Source organism: Procambarus clarkii, chromosome 20, assembly GCF_040958095.1.
Source record: "Procambarus clarkii isolate CNS0578487 chromosome 20, FALCON_Pclarkii_2.0, whole genome shotgun sequence".
NCBI classification, from domain to species: Eukaryota; Metazoa; Arthropoda; class Malacostraca; order Decapoda; family Cambaridae; genus Procambarus; species Procambarus clarkii.
The window spans coordinates 39,982,464-40,003,343 of record NC_091169.1 but is presented as its reverse complement, the minus strand read 5'-3'; the positions used below and the strand labels follow the sequence as shown (position 1 = coordinate 40,003,343).

At 49.2% G+C, this 20,880-nt stretch overlaps 1 protein-coding gene across 1 annotated transcript; it reads right to left on the bottom strand.

Moving 5' to 3' along the window:
• Window positions 1-1,366: 1,366 nt before the first annotated feature.
• Window positions 1,367-3,636, bottom strand: LOC138366831 (uncharacterized). The gene is made up of 2 exons (XM_069328118.1): window positions 3,240-3,636; window positions 1,367-1,479 (listed from the first exon to the last, which is right to left on the bottom strand). Exons 1-2 carry the CDS (start codon window positions 3,634-3,636, stop codon window positions 1,367-1,369), a joined length of 510 nt encoding a protein of 169 aa, XP_069184219.1.
• Window positions 3,637-20,880: the final 17,244 nt, after the last annotated feature.

Here is a 20,880-nt window from a genome sequence, read left to right as displayed (position 1 = left end):
CTCGCCCTGTACCATACTCGCCCAGACACCGAGACTTCCTCGCCCTGCACCATACTCGCCCAGACACCGAGACTTCCTCGCCATGCACCATACTCGCCCAGACACCGAGACTTCCTCGCCATGCATCATACTCGCCCAGACACCGAGACTTCCTCGCAATGCACCATACTCGCCCAGACACCGAGACTTCCTCGCCCTGCACCATACTCGCCCAGACACCGAGACTTCCTCGCCATGCACCATACTCGCCCAGACACCGAGACTTCCTCGCCCTGTACCATACTCACCCAGACACCGAGACTTCCTCGCCATGTACCATACTCGCCCAGACACCAAGACTTCCTCGCCCTGTACCATACTCGCCCAGACACTGAGACTTCCTCGCCCTGTACCATACTCGCCCAGACACCAAGACTTCCTCGCCATGTACCATACTCGCCCAGACACCAAGACTTCCTCGCCCTGTACCATACTCGCCCAGACACCAAGACTTCCTCGCCATGTACCATACTCGCCCAGACACCAAGACTTCCTCGCCCTGTACCATACTCGCCCAGACACCAAGACTTCCTCGCCATGTACCATACTCGCCCAGACACCGAGACTTCCTCGCCATGTACCATACTCGCCCAGACACCGAGACTTCCTCGCCATGCACCATACTCGCCCAGACACCGAGATTGTGGTCAGGTAATTTGATCAACTAGCTTGTGTGTGTGGGTAGGAGGCGAGGGAGGTGAACCCAGCGGACACTGTACGGGGCAGGGGACGGCCTCAGGAGACTGCCATTGTGTTGGCCTGCAGCAGTTACCGTTAGTGTTCGCCGTACCCGCTAACAAGGCTGTAAACTAAGATGATGGTCACTTTCTTTAATAAATGTCCTACGATGGCAGGATTATATTTTGAATGTAAATATAATATTGTTATGACACATTACCTGAAATTCATTACATGGAAACTTAATGGAAATGCATTTGTTTCGAGTCTAATGAGTCGGTTTCCTGCGTGTGTTTTAATTTTAAGTGTTTGTGTGTTTTATTGGTGCTTAGATGTGTGATTAGGTGTGTGTTTAATTGGTGGGCTGGGGAAGGTGTGTAAACTGGTAGGAGTTTTTCATTTTGAAAATGGGACGACGTTCCCAGGAGTAAGCTAGCTGTTGATAATAGGATATTTTATATCATATTTAAGCACATCTGCATTTATACAGCTACCATAGGCCTCCATAGGCCTGAAGGGGTACATAGCGTGGTACTAGGAAAAATCTCCCCCGTCTCACAGGATGGTTAGTCTTACTGGCCTCAGGCCGGGCTTGGGGAGTAGAAGAACTCCCAGAACCCCAATTAAGCAGGTATACAGAGTCATGTGATCAGTAGTCTGCACTGGAGAACCTCTGGTGCATTATGGGGATGTCGTCAAGAACTTTAGAGTTGATAGTGATTGCTGAGCTCCACGTGCCTCGTTCCGTGGGGTCTGAATGGTCTACAGATTCAATAATGTAGTGACATAATGACCCAGTTCCGGGTTACATGTCACAAGTAACGGTAGCCACCTGCCATAGATAACGGTAGCCACCTGCCACAGGTAACGGTAGCCACCTGCCACAGGTAACGGTAGCCACCTGCCACAGGTAACGGTAGCCACCTGCCACAGGTAACGGTAGCCACCTGCCACAGGTAACGGTAGCCACCTGCCACAGGTAACGGTAGCCACCTGCCACAGGTAACGGTAGCCACCTGCCACAGGTAACGGTAGCCACCTGCCACAGGTAACGGTAGCCACCTGTCACAGGTAACGGTAGCCACCTGCCACAGGTAACGGTAGCCACCTGCCACAGGTAACGATAGCCACCTGTCACAGGTAACGGTAGCCACCTGCCACAGGTAACGGTAGCCACCTGCCACAGGTAACGATAGCCACCTGTCACAGGTAACGGTAGCCACCTGCCACAGGTAACGGTAGCCACCTGCCACAGGTAACGGTAGCTACCTGCCACAGGTAACGGTAGCCACCTCCCACAGGTAACGGTAGCCACCTGTCACAGGTAACGGTAGCCACCTGTCACAGGTAACGGTAGCCACCTGCCACAGGTAACGATAGCCACCTGTCACAGGTAACGGTAGCCACCTGTCACAGGTAACGGTAGCCACCTGTCACAGGTAACGGTAGCCACCTGCCACAGGTAACGATAGCCACCTGTCACAGGTAACGGTAGCCACCTGCCACAGGTAACGGTAGCCACCTGCCACAGGTAACGGTAGCCACCTGCCACAGGTAACGGTAGCCACCTGCCACAGGTAACGGTAGCCACCTGCCACAGGTAACGGTAGCCACCTGCCACAGGTAACGGTAGCCACCTGCCACAGGTAACGGTAGCCACCTGCCACAGGTAACGGTAGCCACCTGTCACAGGTAACGGTAGCCACCTGTCACAGGTAACGATAGCCTAACTTTATACTGTCAATAACTATATCGCACTGTCTGGATAATAAGATAAGAGCAAGCGTTGTAATTAAAATTCTTCCGCCATGTCTAATTTTCTATTGCCACAGTATCTCTCAGATATTTCGGTGTTGCTGGTTAAGATATCTCTAGGATGGTCTGCATGTGTAGACAAATATGATCTATAATGAACCATAGATCCCATAGAACCATAGAACCATGTTTGTTCCACTTTCCCGTCCATGTAGGTAGCTCCCCCCCTCCCCCCGTCCTCTCACCTCATCATACCTGCAGCCAATAATGGAGGGGCTCGAACGCGTGTAACCGGTGCATATCATTACCTCAGTCCCTAACGCCGCCAGGGACCTCTGAGTGGCCTGTCAGGGTTTCCTGAAGGGCGAGGTGTAATGCGTCAGGTTTGGCGGCGTGTGTTTAGGGGTAGGGGGTAAGGGGCAAGGGGGAGCGGCGTGTGCAGGCCCCTTCAATAACTCGTCAGCGGGGCGTGGCTCGCTAATGTCGTAATAAGGGGTTGTGGCGCGCTGGACCCACCGGCCAGCGCCCACCCTGCCATTATCCCAGCCACTAAGAACACGATTACCACTCTTAACCTTCCCGCTCACCCTACCCGCTACTGCTACTGATGCTGCTGCTGCTGCTGCTGCTGCTGCTGCTGCTACTGATGCTGCTGCTGCTGCTGCTGCTGCTACTGCTGCTGCTACTGCTGCTACTGCTGCTGCTGCTGCTGCTGCTTCTCGTGGTGTTACTGCTGCTGCTGCTGCTGCTGCTTCTCGTGGTGTTACTGCTGCTGCTGCTGCTACTGATCGTGGTGTTACTGCTGCTGCTGCTGCTGATGCTGCTGCTGATGCTACTTCTCGTGGTGTTACTGCTGCTGCTGCTGCTACTGATCGTGGTGTTACTGCTGCTGCTGATGCTGCTGCTGATGCTACTTCTCGTGGTGTTACTGCTGCTGCTGCTGCTACTGATCGTGGTGTTACTGCTGCTGCTGCTGCTGATGCTGCTGCTGCTGCTGATGCTACTTCTCGTGGTGTTACTGCTGCTGCTGCTGCTACTGATCGTGGTGTTACTGCTGCTACTGCTGCTGCTATTGCTGCTGCTGCTACTGATGCTGCTGCTGCTGCTGCTGCTTCTCGCGGTGTTACTGTAACAGTTTGTTATGGTGCTTGTGATGTGCGTCATTACAAGCACCACAGAGGCCACCACAAGCACCACAGAGGCCACCACAAGCACCACAGAGGCCACCACAAGCACCACAGAGGCCACCACAAGCACCACAGAGGCCACCATAAGCACCACAGAGGTCACCACAAGCACCACAGAGGCCACCACAAGCACCACAGAGGCCACCACAAGCACCACAGAGGCCACCACAAGCACCACAGAGGTCACCACAAGCACCACAGAGGCCACCACAAGCACCATAACTGTCACTCTCCAGTGTTGTCCCCACAGTGACCATGCCCCGGGCCCTCTACCACCACCATACCCGTCACAGTTACTGGCGCCATCTACCCCACCGACACCACTGGCACCATAACAGACGTCACAATACTTATAACCCTCACTGTCACTGTAACCGTCACTATTGTCACAATTGGTACAGTTATCGTCGTTCATCGGCAAGACTCAACTCGATTTGTTTAACTCATTGTCTCTCTCATCTCGTTCTTCCGCTCTCATCTCTCGCCCGTATATAACTCTACTTTTTATCTGTATCTTAATACGCCCCCCCCCCCCATCCCCAGATCTCCAGTATCGGCTATTGATATAGATAATGGCTCCACAGAGCCTCCACTTACGGGCTCACCATAGCCCGTGCTACTTGGAACTTTTTGTTCTGAGTAGCTGAATGTAAAGCAACACGTATCTAAACCATTTCATGTCTCGCTCATCTCTCTCATGTCTCTCATCCAGCTGTCACCCACTTGTGCTCTGATTCAGCTGTCACCCACATGTGCTCTCATTAGAGCACCAGTGGACGAGCTCCGGGGCTTTTAGGTAACTACTTGAAAGGAGTTGAAATCCCCTATTTGATGTTTTCCGTCTGTTTCTGTCGAACTCGTCAAAAAGTGATGGTTATCGAGCCTGTGAGGCAGGTCAGGAGACGGAGAGACCAACAGATGGTTACCTTACCTTGAGGTTACCTTGAGGTTACCTTGAGGTGCTTCCGGGGCTTAGTGTCCCCGCGGCCCGGTCGTCAACAGATGGTTACCTTACCTTGAGGTTACCTTAAGGTGCTTCCGGGGCTTAGCGTCCCCGCGGCCCGGTCGTCGACCAGGCCTCCAACTACCTGGTCTACCATTGTTATGGTAGACATAACAATGTGGAAAGAGTGAAACTGACAAAGGAACTAAACCGGGTTTGGTAGTTTGTGTTGGATTCTGTACTCTAGAAATGCTCTGTAAATCTGTCTCTCATTATCTATTACCTTGTAATGAATGACTGGTAAGAATATTACTCTGATGAAATTTATGTTCTCCATTACTTCCTCGTATTGAATTTGAGACGATCATTAGCTGTTTTCCTGCTCTCGGGTAGTTCTCCTTTCCATTTTAGCCTCCACAAAATTCAATAATTTGTTTACAAAATTAGCTAACAGCTCATCAGAGATGAGCTTATCAACCTGTCCCCTTAACTGATGGCTCACGATTTATACGCTATTGCAACTATCGTTATATTTTCACCCTATTAAGAAAATTAACTGGCTCTTTGAATATTAACGCTTTCAATGCATCGGACTCAATGGGTTAGGTGGGTTGCTTGGGTTCGTACTATTCAGGTTAGGGCATACGGGTGCAATTTTTTTACCGAGTGGCAAGTTAAGAGAACGGCAGAGTCCACACATTGTGTCTCATGAGTTCCTTGACGTCGTTCACGTCAAGGAAGTCGGTGGCTGAGTGAACAGAACACTGGACGCGTGATCCTGTGATCCCGGGTTCAATCCCGGGCGCCGGCGAGAACAATGGGCAGAATTTTGTTTCACCCTGATGCCCCTGTTACATAGCAGTAAATAGGTACCTGGCAGTTAGTCAGCTGTCACGGGCTGCTTCCTGGGGGTTGAGGCCTGGCCGAGGACCGGGCCGTGGGGGACACTAAGCCCCGAAATCATCTCAAGATAACCTCAAGAAGAAGGAACGTTACGTACGTCCGCTTGTGTCGTCACAGGCGACACAACGTCACAGCGACACGACGCCCGTGACGCCGTAACGTCACAGGCGACGCGGCCGAGGTTGTGACCCTCAGGCGATGCCAATAACTTTTTATATTTACGACTGCCAACAGACGCACACGTCTGAGAGCGCGACATATAACCGCCCTCCAAGATGGCCTCCGGAGGTCACACTTCAAATCCTGTCAACTACACTGGTGCAACACACTCTTGATTTCTTTCTTTCTCAGTTTGGTTTCACTGAAGTTGTTTAAAACTTCACCTTTGTCACTCCTTTCGATGGTTAGTGCTGCCTGGATGCTGCCCTGCTGACCTGGGGGACCCAGGGTGTAGGCTGTGTAGCCGTGAAGGACCCTGGGTGTAGTCGTTGTAGCCGTGGAGGACCCAGGGTGTAGTCTGTGTATCCATGGAGGACCCTGGGTGTAGTCTGTGTAGCCGTGGAGGACCCAGGGTGTAGTCTGTGTATCCATGGAGGACCCTGGGTGTAGTCTGTGTAGCCGTGGAGGACCCTGGGTGTAGTCGTTGTAGCCGTGGAGGACCCTGGGTGTAGTCGTTGTAGCCGTGGAGGACCCTGGGTGTAGTCTGTGTAGCCGTGGAGGACCCTGGGTGGAGCCTTCTCTAGAGACAAGAACTTTTCACACTAGAGATGCTATACCGATGATGATACTTTTCAAAACGCTTGTGCTCTCTAGAGTGGAGTACTGCTGCACAATGACAGCCCCTTTCAAAGCTGGAGAAATTGCTGACCTAGAGAGCGTGCAGAGAGCCTTTACTGCTAGAATCCACTCAGTAAAACATCTAAATTACTGGGACCGACTAAAGAGCCTAAATCTGTACTCCCTTGAGTGCAGGCGGGAGAGATACATAATAATTTACACGTGGAAAATAATTGAGGGGCTGGTCCCAAACCTGCACACAGAAATAACACCACATGAGACCAGAAGACATGGCAGGATGTGCAGAATACCCCCGTTGAAAAGCAGAGGTGCAACAGGTACTCTGAGAGAGAACTCTATCAACATCAGAGGCCCGAGACTGTTCAACACGCTTCCACTACACATAAGGGGCATAACTGGCAAACCCCTCACAGTGTTCAAGAGAGAACTGGATAAGCACCTCTAAAGGATACCTGATCAACCAGGCTGTGACTCATACGTCAGGCTGCGAGCAGCCGCGTCCAACAGCCTGGTTGATCAGTCCAGCAACCAGGAGGCCTGGTCGACGACCGGGCCGCGGGGACACTAAGCCCCGGAAGCACCTCAAGGTAGCCTCAAGGTAGGAGACGAGACGATTGATGGAGCCCGAGGTTCCTAGTGCTTGAAGCTTTGTTACTAATAAAGTGCCAAATCCAGTCACACTTCACTCCAATGTCTTGAGCAACACTACAGCTGACGTTGGACTAAGGGACTGATGCCACTTAGTGGAGAGATTTGGTAAGAGATCAGCAGCAGAACGTCCTTGTCTAAAACCATGTTGCTAACCACATAGCAAATAACGACTTTTTTGTTACCATCATCGGCTACCAAGAGATTAATGTCTCGAGAATTATCATGGTAATTGAAAGCAGTGACACTGTTCTGTAGTTACCACATCGCGGCTCTTGTGTGTACAGGAACAACATTATCTTCTTCATAAGGAGCGCAAATTCCTTGAGGTAGAGTTGATAGAGGCGTGTGAGAGGTGGAGTCAGCAGAGTCACACAGCTGCGTAATAGTCTTGGGCTGACTTCATCTGGCTCCGCATCCTTACTTGTGTCGAGTGTATTAGGAGGTGGTGAACTTCAGCCTGTTGTATAACCACTTCAGACAACTTTGGTGTAGTTCTTGGATCACGATGTTGAGGCTGTCGTTCAAGATCAGCGACTTGCTTTTTGGCAGCAAAAATGGTTTGCCAGTAGATCAGACTTCCTCTGATTACTGGTTGAAAATATTCTATCATCCACCATGTTTACTGACGAGTGTGTCCTGGGATGAGTATTTCTGCCTTCCTTTAACCTCTCTCTCTCTCTCTCTCTCTCTCTCTCTCTCTCTCTCTCTCTCTCTCTCTCTCTCTCTCTCTCTCTCTCTCTCTCTCTCTCTCTCTCTCTCTCTCTCTCTCTCTCTCTCTCTCTCTCTCCCTCCCTCCCTCCCTCCCTCCCCCCCCCCCACGGCACCCCTAAGCACCAACAACTCGTCATGCACATGCTTGGTGCCAAGATAATTACTGCGACGCCATTATCTTGATTACAATTGCATGACAGATAACATTCCATATGTTATATCTATTCATTACGCCGCACGCAGCTCGGTGTGGCGTGAGGCTTTGCCTTTGGTCATGTGTGTGTGTGTACTCGCATATTTGTGCTTGCGGGATCGAGCACTGACTCTTGGATCCCGCCTATCTTGACGCGTGTGTGTGTACTTACTTACTTGTGCTTGTGGGGGTTGAGCTCTGGCTTTTTGGTCCCGCCTCTCAACTGTCAATCAACTGGTTACAACTGCGTGTGTGTAAGTGGAGTGGGGGGGGGACAAGGGGATGGGTTGGGGTGGGGGGGGGGGGGGTAATGAGGAAGGGAGGAAGGGGGGGGGAGAGGTAAGGAAAGAGGGGCGTCTACCTTCCTAATTAATTCATAAGAACATAAGAACATAAGAACAAAGGTAACTGCAGAAGGCCTATTGGCCCATACGAGGCAGCTCCTATTCTATAACCACCCAATCCCACTCATATACTTGTCCAACCCGTGCTTGAAACAATCGAGGGACCCCACCTCCACAATGTTACGCGGCAATTGGTTCCACAAATCAACAACCCTGTTACTGAACCAGTATTTACCCAAGTCTTTCCTAAATCTAAACTTATTCATCTGTATTTCAAATTTAGTAAATAATATAAATATAGTTACATATTTCTCTGTAACTAACCTTCTCATTATTGAGTTATGAAAACCTTAATATCACCTCTGATTAAATTCTTAAAAAGTGTAGAATTCAAGATATATATCTTTTAGAATACAAAGAATAAAAAGAATAAGTAGTATGTTCCTCCGTCTGACACACACACACACACACACACATATACACACACACACACGCACACTCGTAGCCTAGTGGATAGCGCGCAGGACTCGTAATTCTGTGGCGCGGGTTCGATTCCCGCACGAGGCAGAAACAAATGGGCAAAGTTTCTTTCACCCTGAATGCCCCTGTTACCTAGCAGTAAACAGGTACCTGGGAGTTAGTCAGGTGTCACGGGCTGCTTCCTGGTGTGTGTGTGGTGTGGAAAAATAAAAAACTAGTTAGTAAACAGTTGATTGACAGTTGAGAGGCGGGCCGAAAGAGCAAAGCTCAACCCCCGCAAACACAACTAGGTGAATACACACACACACACACACACACACACGCCAGGAAAGTCCGACAATGCACAGGGATTACTTGCTCTACCATATACACGCTCTCCTAATAACCACTAGTTCACCTGATATATCAAATTTAATGATTACAACATGACGAAAATGAAGGAATGTGAGGGAGAGTGAATCCACACATGTCGTAATTGGGCTTCGCTGACTCCGTAATCCTCTCTGTATGTTGGGAGTTACCACTGACTTGTTCATTAATAACACGTACGATTACGATTGGCTGACGATAATACTCATCAACCAATCACCGGGAAGTAATGTTTTGCTGCTACAGGTATATTGTTATAGGAGATATTTGCCTGGTTGAACCGTCCATTTCTGGCGTTGGTGCAAGATTGCCATCGTGCTGAAAGGTACATAGGTGCAAGGCTTATTGCCCAAGGCTGACCTAAGGTCGGGCTTACTGCTAATTAGACTTCCTGAAGAGGTCTCTCGAACCTTAGGAGACCATCTAGTTACCACCTGGTGGCCCCTTGTACCTTGAGGGACTGGTGGCCCCTTGTACCTTGAGGGACTGGTGGCCACACGTGGTGGCCCCTTGTACCTTGAGGGACTGGTGGCCCCTTGTACCTTGAGGGACTGGTGGCCCCTTGTACCTTGAGGGACTGGTGGCCCCTTGTACCTTGAGGGACTGGTGGCCCCTTGTACCTTCAGACTCTGCTGGTCACCACCTGGTGCCTGTCCCCGATTTGAGATTTCTCTCCGTTGTTGTGGATAAAACTGAAAGACATCAGTGGTAAACTGTGGGTGGAGGGTGTGGGGTGACAGGTGGTGTGTGGGGTGACAGGTGTGGGTGACAGGTGTGGGGTGGGAAGGAACCCTGGCTGTCACCAGGACCAGCCCGCCCCGCTGGGCCCGCCTCACAGTAGACTCCTCGGGTCTTAAGGACCTCCTGGTGAAAGATGAAAATTGCCTTATCAGCAGGGGGAGGGGCATGAGGGTGGCGATGACCGTGTTAAGCCACAGTGTGCCTAGCGGCGACGCTCACACGCTCACACTGGGCTGTCTTGCCCTTACTGAAGATAGGCTGAGGGATATTGTTCTCTCTCTAACCCCCCACACTCTCCCGTGGTAATTATTCCCCCAAAACAAAAATGAAACAAGACCCAATGGCCACTTTTATGACTGGAAAAAAATACCCCCAATTAAAATTCTGGGCAGAACATTTTTACCAATTATATCGCATTTATTTAATCTGGCAATGGATTCCGGGTAATTAGTTTTTGCAGCGGGTGGGTAGGGGTGGGGGGTGCAGGGGGGATGGGCGGGACCGACGGGGGAAGTGTTGTGTGGACTAGGGGGTGTCCCTCGGGTTCTGCTACTTGGGGGGGGGGGGGGGAAGACCTATCCTGTAGCCATCTTGAGGTTGTCTTTCCCACTTCTAAACTTCCCTTCACCTATGCCTCTCCTTCCTCTTTACTCCCCCCCTACCCTCCCCCCCACAAAAAAAAGGTTTAGAGGATTGGGGGGGGGGCGTCTTTGAGTTGGGGAAGGGAGGGGGGCTGCATACACCCCCCCCACACCTGTTATAATAATGGTAATGCTCCTAGTACTTTAATAACCTTCTTAATAGTAAAAACATTGTGCCATAAGTAAAGATGTGAAGGGTAAGGGGACACTACAAGAGACTAGTTTACAGGACAACTTATACAGTGCATTTAACTAGTAATGAAGGAATATTTACATTTACATTAAAGGTACACAAACTTATCAGAACATTGTTGCTCTTGACAATTCATGACAATCTTGACAAGTTTTATACAAGTAAAGACTAGTACAAACTCAGGTTTCTCTTATATACTTCCAAACCAAAATGACCATAAACCTTAAATCACTGTAGATTTCACCAAATGAAATCACACACATTTCACCATAATAAAATTCACTTCATTTTTAAAAATTAAGTTTGCCAAGTGGCGAGTGACTTTACTAACCAGGACTATGGACTTAGTACAGTAATAGGATGCACTGATGCTTCCATCAGTAATTGCAATTGTTACCTTACCTTGAGGTGCTTCCGGGGCTCAGCGTCCCTGCGGCCCGGTCGTCGACCAGGCCACCTGGTTGCTGGACTGATCAACCAGGCTGTTGGACGCGGCACATGATATCGACGGATACCATGGAGGTCCGACACATGATAAATATAAATGATATAATAACTTTCTGCTCAGCTACTGAGAGCACATAGTAGCCTCAGACGGGTTGAGGTCACTGGACTTCCTCAGTCCAGTGACATAACTTATCCCCTCTCAATCGACTTTGACCCAGGACGGACCGAAACGTCGTCGTCCCTTCACCTTCTAGTGTGTGGTCTGGTCAACATACTTCAGCCACGTTATTGTGACTCATCGCCTGCTTATCCCCTCTCACATTACTCTTAATTTCATAGTAAATATAAAAATCATAGAAATACATATTGAGGAATATGCGCAGATGTCCACTTCTGGTAACGTAATGCGATAATGAAGTATAGCCGTTATTTAAGCGTAATTACACAGAGAAAGGGTTGGTAGCCCTGTTATGACTCCAACACAGAGACACGTTGTTTCCCACTGGCGGGTTCCCTTCACACGACAGTCGTTAACAAGGTAGTTTGGGTAGTTATCATCACACCAACAAAAATAAACATACTTGGTATTATTTATGTCACAATTGTATACAGAATATAACAATGAAAAAGAATATATACTTTTATTCCTAAATTGTTAGGGTCCCGGTGTATAATTGGGGTATACTTATATACTTAGGGCATGTTTATATTTTGGTATACACTGAATCATAACATACCCCCTGGAGAGCCTCCATGCACCCCCCCTCCTGGAGAGCCTTCATGCACCCTCCCCCCCCTTCCTGGAGAGCCTCCATGCACCCCCCCTTCCTGGAGAGCCTCCATGCACCCCCCCCCCCCTTCCTGGAGAGCCTCCATGCAACCCCCCCTTCCTGGAGAGCCTCCATGCACCCCCCCTTCCTGGAGAGCCTCCATGCACCCCCCCCTTCCTGGAGAGCCTCCATGCACCCCCCCCTTCCTGGAGAGCCTCCATGCACCCCCCCTCCTCCTGGAGAGCCTCCATGCACCCCCCCCCCTCCTCCTGGAGAGCCTCCATGCACCCCCCCCCCTCCTCCTGGAGAGCCTCCATGTACCCCCCCCCTCCTCCTGGAGAGCCTCCATGTACCCCCCCCTCCTCCTGGAGAGCACCTATATTAGGTGTTTAGGTTTCAGTTGGAAATTTGGAAATGAAAAACTTCGATTATGAGTTGTGGTGTGTGGCGGCATCAACCCGAGGCATCAGCCCGAGGCATCAACCCGAGGCATCAACCCGAGGCATCAACCCGAGGCATCAACCCGAGGCATCAACCCGAGGCATCAAGTAGCTGAATATGAGCTTAGAAGCGAACAAAACGCTTTTTCTAAAACTGTAAATGCAGTTTTTAATGTGCCACACCTGCTTCTGGCACACCTGCTTCTGGCACACCTGCTTCTGCCACACCTGCTTCTGCCACACCTGCTTCTGCCACACCTGCTACTGCTGGCACAGCTGCTGAATTTGTATATGAATTCGCGGTGTATTTGAGTAAGTGGTCTCATAGTTTGTAAGTATTAAAGTATTAGGGCAGTTTGAACTGTTTACAATTTTTAATCCTCTTGTTATTATGCAAAGTTCCAAAATGTTAACGAGGGCGAGGACTAGTTCCGCAACTTTGTTAAGTGCATTTAGATAAAAATATAGACATAGTTGCATGAAAAACTTAAGGTAAAACCACTTGTGTTACTTTTTGTAAGACTTTGAGGTAAACGGAGATGAAGAAGGTGAGTGATGACGCAGGTAAAGGGAAGGTGGGCAGGCGCATTGAGGGAAGGGAAGGGGGGAGGGGGGTGGGGGGTGCTGAAGGGGTCTTGTGTAGGTAGGTCTGATGTAGCTGCTGACTGATGGACTGTGGAAAACTATCAGTCAACGAGTTATGTTGTTTATACATACTGAGAGGGAGTGTCAGGTACTACATGGGAGGTGGTCGGCCGAGCGGACAGCACGCTGGACTTGTGATCCTGTGGTCCTGGGTTCGATCCCAGGCGCCGGCGAAAAACAATGGGCAGAGTTTCTTTCACCCTATGCCCCTGTTACCTAGCAGTAAAATAGGTACCTGGGTGTTAGTCAGCTGTCACGGGCTGCTTCCTGGGGGTGGAGGCCTGGTCGAGGACCGGGCCGCGGGGACACTAAAGCCCCGAAATCATCTCAAGATAACCTCAAGATAGAGGTATAGTTGACCCCGCGTCGCAGTCATGTATATAGAATATTAAACTGAGAGCCGTAGCCTCACATATATTAACAGGTAGTAGAGTAGCATTCCGCAGGTGGTGAAGACCTCAGTAGGGATAAGCCGTAGAATTAAAGAATTTAGGGAACAGTAATCATGTATTACGACATTATGATGACGATAACCTGTACAGTTTACCATGTTGGACAATGTTGTGGTCGCGTGATTAACGGTTGTCACTCCCCCAACTCGCCAGAATAGTAGTTCCATTGAGCGACGTCAAGTGACTCGAGGCACAATTTGGCTGCGGATCCTTGAGTCGTAAAATGTTTATTCCTTGTTAGAGTGCGCTATAAAAACACCCGCTGCTATACCCTCTTCCCCTGGCGCCTCTGACCGCTGCCCAATGGTACCTCCAACTCGCTGTCCTGATGCTCCTTTACTGGTGTCACAACATCAGTGCTCCTCTCCCTAGCTGCTCGAGCCATTCGTCTCTTGCTGAAGAGAGAGAAGGTGGCAGGAACCCTCTGAGATCGTACAGGTTTAACGAGTGCAGCCACCAGGAAGGTTATCAGAAGGGTAGGAAGGGAGCTACATAAAGTGTGTGTTTGGACGACGATGCTCGTGTCCCTCCGGCCTGATGTGTGTGTATCTGGTGCAGATCAAAGGTCACTTAATGTACACCCTTTCCCCCCTTGCTGGTGTCATGGTGTTGGCACTCCACACCACAGGGACACCCTCGTCCCTAATACATAAAGCAGGCGTAATATTGTTTCCCAAATGGGGTTTTCGACTGAAAATATCTCCCGCTGCGTACCTGGTTCTTGTCACTGTTCCTGACTGATAAGGAGCTGGCTATGTCTGCAATTGCTACCTAGTGAGGAGACGTAATGGGCAATATCTCCGGCTAATCTGACGGTCCATGGCTTTCATTAGTGAGCGTTGGGGGCTGGGAGGATTACCAGGGCCCCCGAAGGTGGGGGGGAACAGGGGGCTCTCGAGTGGGGAGGAGAAAGGGCGGGGGTTGTGAGGAAGTTGGGGACCACTGAGATGACGAGCGTTGGGGCTGCATAAGGGGAAGCTGATATCATTGGTGAGTTGGTTTGAGGGATCCTTGGATGAACCTATTGTCGAAATAATGAGATTTGGCAAGTTGTGTCAGGTGTAGGATGGTTGTGTAGTGGCAGGTGTAGGGTGGCTGTGTAGTGGCAGGTGTAGGATGGTTGTGTTGTAGCAGGTGTAGGGTGGTTGTGTAGTGGCAGGTGTAGGATGGTTGTGTTGTAGCAGGTATAGGGTGGCTGTGTAGTGGCAGGTGTAGGGAGGCTGTGTTGTAGCAGGTGTAGGGTGGCTGTGTTGTAGCAGGTGTAGGGAGGCTGTGTTATAACAGGTGTAAGCGGGTTGTGCTGTGGCAAATATAACATGTCGGTGTTGTTACACATGTGTCTATTAATTATAGCAAATATATAGATTCTCTAGATGTGCAGAAGCTATACTTTGGCAGGTGTGTGTATTATGTTATAAGGCAAATATGTAGGTGTTGTGACATGTATGTAGGTTTCTAATGTGTAGAAAATACCCTGAACAGGTGTGTACTCACCTAATTGTACTCACCTAATTGTGCTTGCGGGGGTTGAGCTTTGTCTCTTTGGTCCCGCCTCTCAACTGTCACTCAACTGTGTGTGGTTGTGCCGAGACACATGTGCTAAATATAATGACAGTGTATCAGGTGTTGACATCTACTGGTGACTTGTGTGTGTGGCTATATTGTGACGTTAATTAACTGCTGATGGGGGATGGTTTGTTGTGTTGACTGCTACTGGTGGATCAGGACCACCCCTGGTGGATCAGGACCACCACTGGTGGATCAGGACCACCACTGGTGGATCAGGACCACCCCTGGTGGATCAGGACCACCCCTGGTGGATCAGGACCACCCATGGTGGATCAGGACCACCCATGGTGGATCAGGACCACCACTGGTGGATCAGGACCACCCCTGGTGGATCAGGACCACCCCTGGTGGATCAGGACCACCACTGGTGGATCAGGACCACCCATGGTGAATCAGGGCCACCCCTGGTGGATCGGGACCACCCCTGGTGGATCAGGACCACCCCTGGTGGATCAGGACCACCCCTGGTGGATCAGGACCACCCCTAGTGGATCAGGACCACCCCTGGTGGATCGGGGCCACCCCTGGTGGATCGGGACCACCCCTGGTGGATCAGGACCACCCCTGGTGGATCAGGACCACCCCTGGTGGATCAGGACCACCCCTGGTGGATCAGGACCACCCCTGGTGGATCAGGACCACCCCTGGTGGATCAGGACCACCACTGGTGGATCAGGACCACCCCTGGTGGATCAGGGCCACCCCTGGTGGATCAGGACCACCCCTGGTGGATCAGGACCACCTCTGGTGGATCAGGGCCACCCCTGGTGGATCAGGACCACCCCTGGTGGATCAGGACCACCCCTGGTGGATCAGGACCACCCCTGGTGGTTCAGGACCACCCCTGGTGGATCAGGACCACCCCTGGTGGATCAGGACCACCCCTGGTGGATCAGGACCACCCCTGGTGGATCAGGACCACCCCTGGTGGATCAGGAGACCCGCTGGGAGAAGGATATAGTAGTGTTTTGTTGGGATGACTGTGATGGATTTTTGTGCGATTGTCAGTAATTGTAATTTTATTTGGGTTGAATAATTTGATGGATATATGTGGATATCAGTGAGATTGGTTAGGAGATTAGGTGGATTGGGAGGTTTGAGTGAGATGAGGATTGGAGTGTTCAGTGCAAATATTAAATGTTACACATTACATTAATTATTTCTTAACATATATACATTTATTTTAACTATAAATGTTCAAAGCCTAAGTTCCGTATTATTTAACGAGCAGTTGCGTTAATTGTTTTGTTCCGCGGCGTCACATTCCTCCAGGAGAACTGTGAGGCCTAAATGTGGGGCACTTACAGTCCATTCTCTCCATTTACTACGTAAAAAATTTAACTGTTTTGCATAACCAAAAACGTACGAACCCAAGCAATCCACCTAACCTATCAAGGTCTTATGAATAGAAAACGTCACTATTATGGTGCTTTAAATTTTACTAATACGTTGCCTTTTTTTTAATGTATTATAATCGATTCCGGAAAAAGTAATGTGATGTATTAGATGACTTGAGTCGTACGCGCCAGGAGCCAGATTCACGAAACAGTTACGCAAGTACTTACGAACGTGTACATCTTTCCTCAATCTTTGACGGCTTTGGTTACATTTATTAAACAGTTTACAAGCATGGAAACTTACCAATCAAAGGTTGTTATTGTGCTTCGGAGCTCATTAACTGTTTAATAATTGTAAACAAAGTCGCCGAAGATTGAGAAAAGATGTACAGGTTCGTAAGTACTTGCGTAACTGCTTCGTGAATCTGACCCCTGGCTTGGGACATTCACCCACAAGCTAGACATCAACTTTTATCCCATGTTCGGAATGGTTCAAAAAGCATCAATGCCTCCAACGTCTGATTTCAGGTCCCCGCAAAATTGTTCTAATTATCTTCTATTTTTTTTACCGAGACAATATTTTTGTGGCAGTTTTTGAGACTTGTGCATCAAGTGAGTCTGGCGAGTAAAATAAACTGGTGAAGCACGCGCTCCGGGGCTTATTGCTCCCAAGTTCTTCCGCAAAAATTTAGTGCCGGGGAGACCCACAGACGGAAAATGAAAGGTTATCATTTAAAAGAGTGAGGCAGCCCAAGTTCTCCTTCGCGTTCGTTTTAAACGTCTTCGTTTATATATATATATATATATATATATATATATATATATATATATATATATATATATATATATATATATATATATATATATATATATATATATATATATGCGAACAAGCCTGAATGGTCCCCAGGACAATATGCAACTGAAAACTCACACCCCAGAAGTGACTCGAACCCATACTCCCAGGAGCAACGCAACTGGTATGTACAAGACGCCTTAATCCACTTGACCATCACGACCGGACAAAATGAGGTGATAGCCTAAGCTATGTGCCGGCGGTGGGGTGGTTCATATAGCTTAGGCTATCACCTCATTTTGTCCGGTCGTGATGGTCAAGTGGATTAAGGCGTCTTGTACATACCAGTTGCGTTGCTCCTGGGAGTATGGGTTCGAGTCACTTCTGGGGTGTGAGTTTTCAGTTTGATATATATATATATATATATATATATATATATATATATATATATATATATATATGTATATGTATATATATATATATATATGCATATGCATATGTATGTATATATATATATATATATATATATATATATATATATATATATATATATATATATATATATATATATATATATATATAATATTACAAAATATATATTTTTTTTGCACACACACTGGATGGGGTTCCCGGCAATGCCCGGGTCGATCATTCCATCAAATTCAATAATACAAAAATCAACTTTTTTTTTGATAGTCATATTGGTACTTTCTGGTGGTCCATCACTACATATTGGTACTTTCTGGTGGTCCATCACTACATATTGGTACTTTCAACGAAATCGTTACTCGTTCATTTGAAAAGGTGCAGAGGACAACGACCTCTACAGGCAGGGAGGAGGTCGTCGCCTCAGACCATCAGAGGTACACTGGAGAGCGACCTCTACAGGCAGGGAGGAGGTCGCTGCTGGAGGTGGCAGCAGCGACCTCTACAGGCAGGGAGGAGGTCGTGGCTGCTGGAGGTGGCAGCAGCGACCTCTTCAGGCAGGGAGGAGGTCGTCGCCTCAGACCATCAGAGGGACACTGGAGAGCGACCTCTACAGGCAGGGAGGAGGTCGTCGCTGCTGGAGGTGGCAGCAGCGACCTCTACAGGCAGGGAGGAGGTCGTCGCTGCTGGAGGTGGCAGCAGCGACCTCTACAGGCAGGGAGGAGGTCGTCGCTGCTGGAGGTGGCAGCAGCGACACTGAGACACTTGACGCGGGTCTGGGTGACCTGGACAAGGATCAGACAGTAAGCACAGCCACGCCAGAGTCGTCCAAGTCATTTATTAAGAATATCAGATTCTTAGAACAGTTTCCCTGTGACACTCGCCTCGACCTTCACAGATTACGCGATTAATTACCTTAATCCAGTCTCGAACTGAGACCACAAGTCAAGTACTGTCACTAATATAACCGTTTTATCACGTGTATTACAAGTGTTGCATTATATCACTTCTATAGCATTACAAGTATTGCGTCATATTACTTATATAGCATTATAAGTATTGCGGCATATAACTTGTATAGCATTACAAGCATTGCGTCATATAACTTGTATAGCATTACAAGTATTGCGTCATATACATTGTATTGCATTACAAGTATTGCGTCATCTAACTTGTATAGCATTACAAGTATTGCGTCATCTAACTTGTATAACATTAAAAGTATTGCGTCGTATAACTTGTATTACATTACAAACTATTGCGTGTTGTATCTCTACACACGAAGACCGCAACAGGAGGAGGATGGTAACAAGGATAACTTGTAAATACAGTAATTGTCAGCTTTCACACACACAACCAACCCTGGTATTCCAAGACAAAACTTCTCAACCATCGTAAGTTCGCCGAATGTCTTGTATCATTTAGTGTTTAAAGTGTAGCGGGACCACACAACTAAGAATGGCCACATTCTTAACCGCTTGTAAGGGAGTGTAGCGGCGGGTGTAGCGGCGGGTGTAGCGGAGGTCGTGGACGCTACCCGCAAGAAGGCCCACTTACACTTGACAAGAGATAAGCGTCAAGAAGAAGTGCATGACTATGGTGAGCGGCCCAAGATGAACGGTGCGCCAGCCCCACGAGTCTCAAGCACCTTGTCATATATATTCTGGCGGTGACCAGGTTGTTGATACCTGTGGTGGTGCACTGGCACCTGTGGTGGTGGTGCACTGGCACCTGTGGTGGTGGTGCACTGGCACCTGTGGTGGTGGTGCACTGGCACCTGTGGTGGTGGTGCACTGGCACCTGTGGTGGTGGTGCACTGGCACCTGTGGTGGTGCACTGGCACCTGTGGTGGTGCACTGGCACCTGTGGTGGTGCACTGGGGCCTGTGGTGGTGCACTGGGGCCTGTGGTGGTGCACTGGGGCCTGTGGTGGTGCACTGGGGCCTGTGCTGGTGCACTGGCGCCTGTGCTGGTGCACTGGCGCCTGTGGTGGTGCACTGGCGCCTGTGGTGGTGCACTGGCACCTGTGGTGGTGCACTGGCACCTGTGGTGGTGGTGCACTGGCACCTGTGGTGGTGGTGCACTGGCACCTTTGGTGGTGGTGCACTGGCACCTGTGGTGGTGGTGCACTGGCACCTGTGGTGGTGGTGGTGCACTGGCACCTGTGGTGGTGGTGCACTGGCACCTGTGGTGGTGGTGCACTGGCACCTGTGGTGGTGGTGCACTGGCACCTGTGGTGGTGGTGCACTGGCACCTGTGGTGGTGGTGCACTGGCACCTGTGGTGGTGCACCTCAGTATTATACACAAGATGCAACACATAAATATTACAATAAGCCTAACATGTGAAAATTATTGTACGTTGGAGACAAGATTCAGGTCCTGAGGCCAGAATTTGTAAAGTATTTGCGCATCCTCTTACGAAACCACTACATCTTTCCTCAATCCTGGTGGCTTTATTTACATATATTAATAAGTTTTTGAGCTCCGATGCACTACGAGGTTTTTATAAGAATAGTAATCTTGAGTTGTGAGGTTGTGAAGTTCTTAAACTGTTTAATAAATGTAAACAATGCCGCTATGATTAAGGAAAGATGTAAATGTTTCGTATGTGATTGCGTAAATGTTTGATGAATCGTGGCCCTGAAGACTGGCCCAATTAACTGTCAAGTTTAAGTAAGAAAATGTTAAGTTTAAATTACTTGAGAGTTGTATCAATCATCGGTGCACATATGTGAGGCCCCAGACAAGACCAGTTCCTCTGAAGGTGCCTGAGGTGGCTTGGGGCGGCACACACAAGGGCATGGGTACACTATACCTATGACGCTGGCATGGGTATACCGTAGGCTGCCGCTGGCATGGGTATACCGTAGGCTGACGCTGGCATAGGTATACAGAAGGCTGACGCTGGCATGGGTATACCGTAGGCTGACGCTGGCATGGGTATACAGAAGGCTGACGCTGGCATGGGTACACGCCTGACGCTACTCTGGCATTGTTGTGTCAGCTGCTGATTCTCATCACATACATCGTTACCTCTGAACCACATAACACTGAGCAATGTACAGTGGACTTAACTGAACATGTATTCCATCCTCCCGACATATCAGCATTTCTTGACGACCTTTGGTCATCAGCTATCACCCATGTGTGATGGGTGGGTGTGTACGAGTGGGTGGTGGGCGATGTGCGGATATGTGGGCGATGAGCGGGTGTGTGGGTAACGTGTGGGCGGGTGTGTGGGTGGTGGGGGGGGAGTTTAAGAGTGGTGGCGATAAATAATATTAGCAACCGACCAGACCAGAGCTCATATGATATTACAATTGAGATCAATATTAAAGCGAGATTAACCTTAGCTGCGTGTGTTGCATTAAT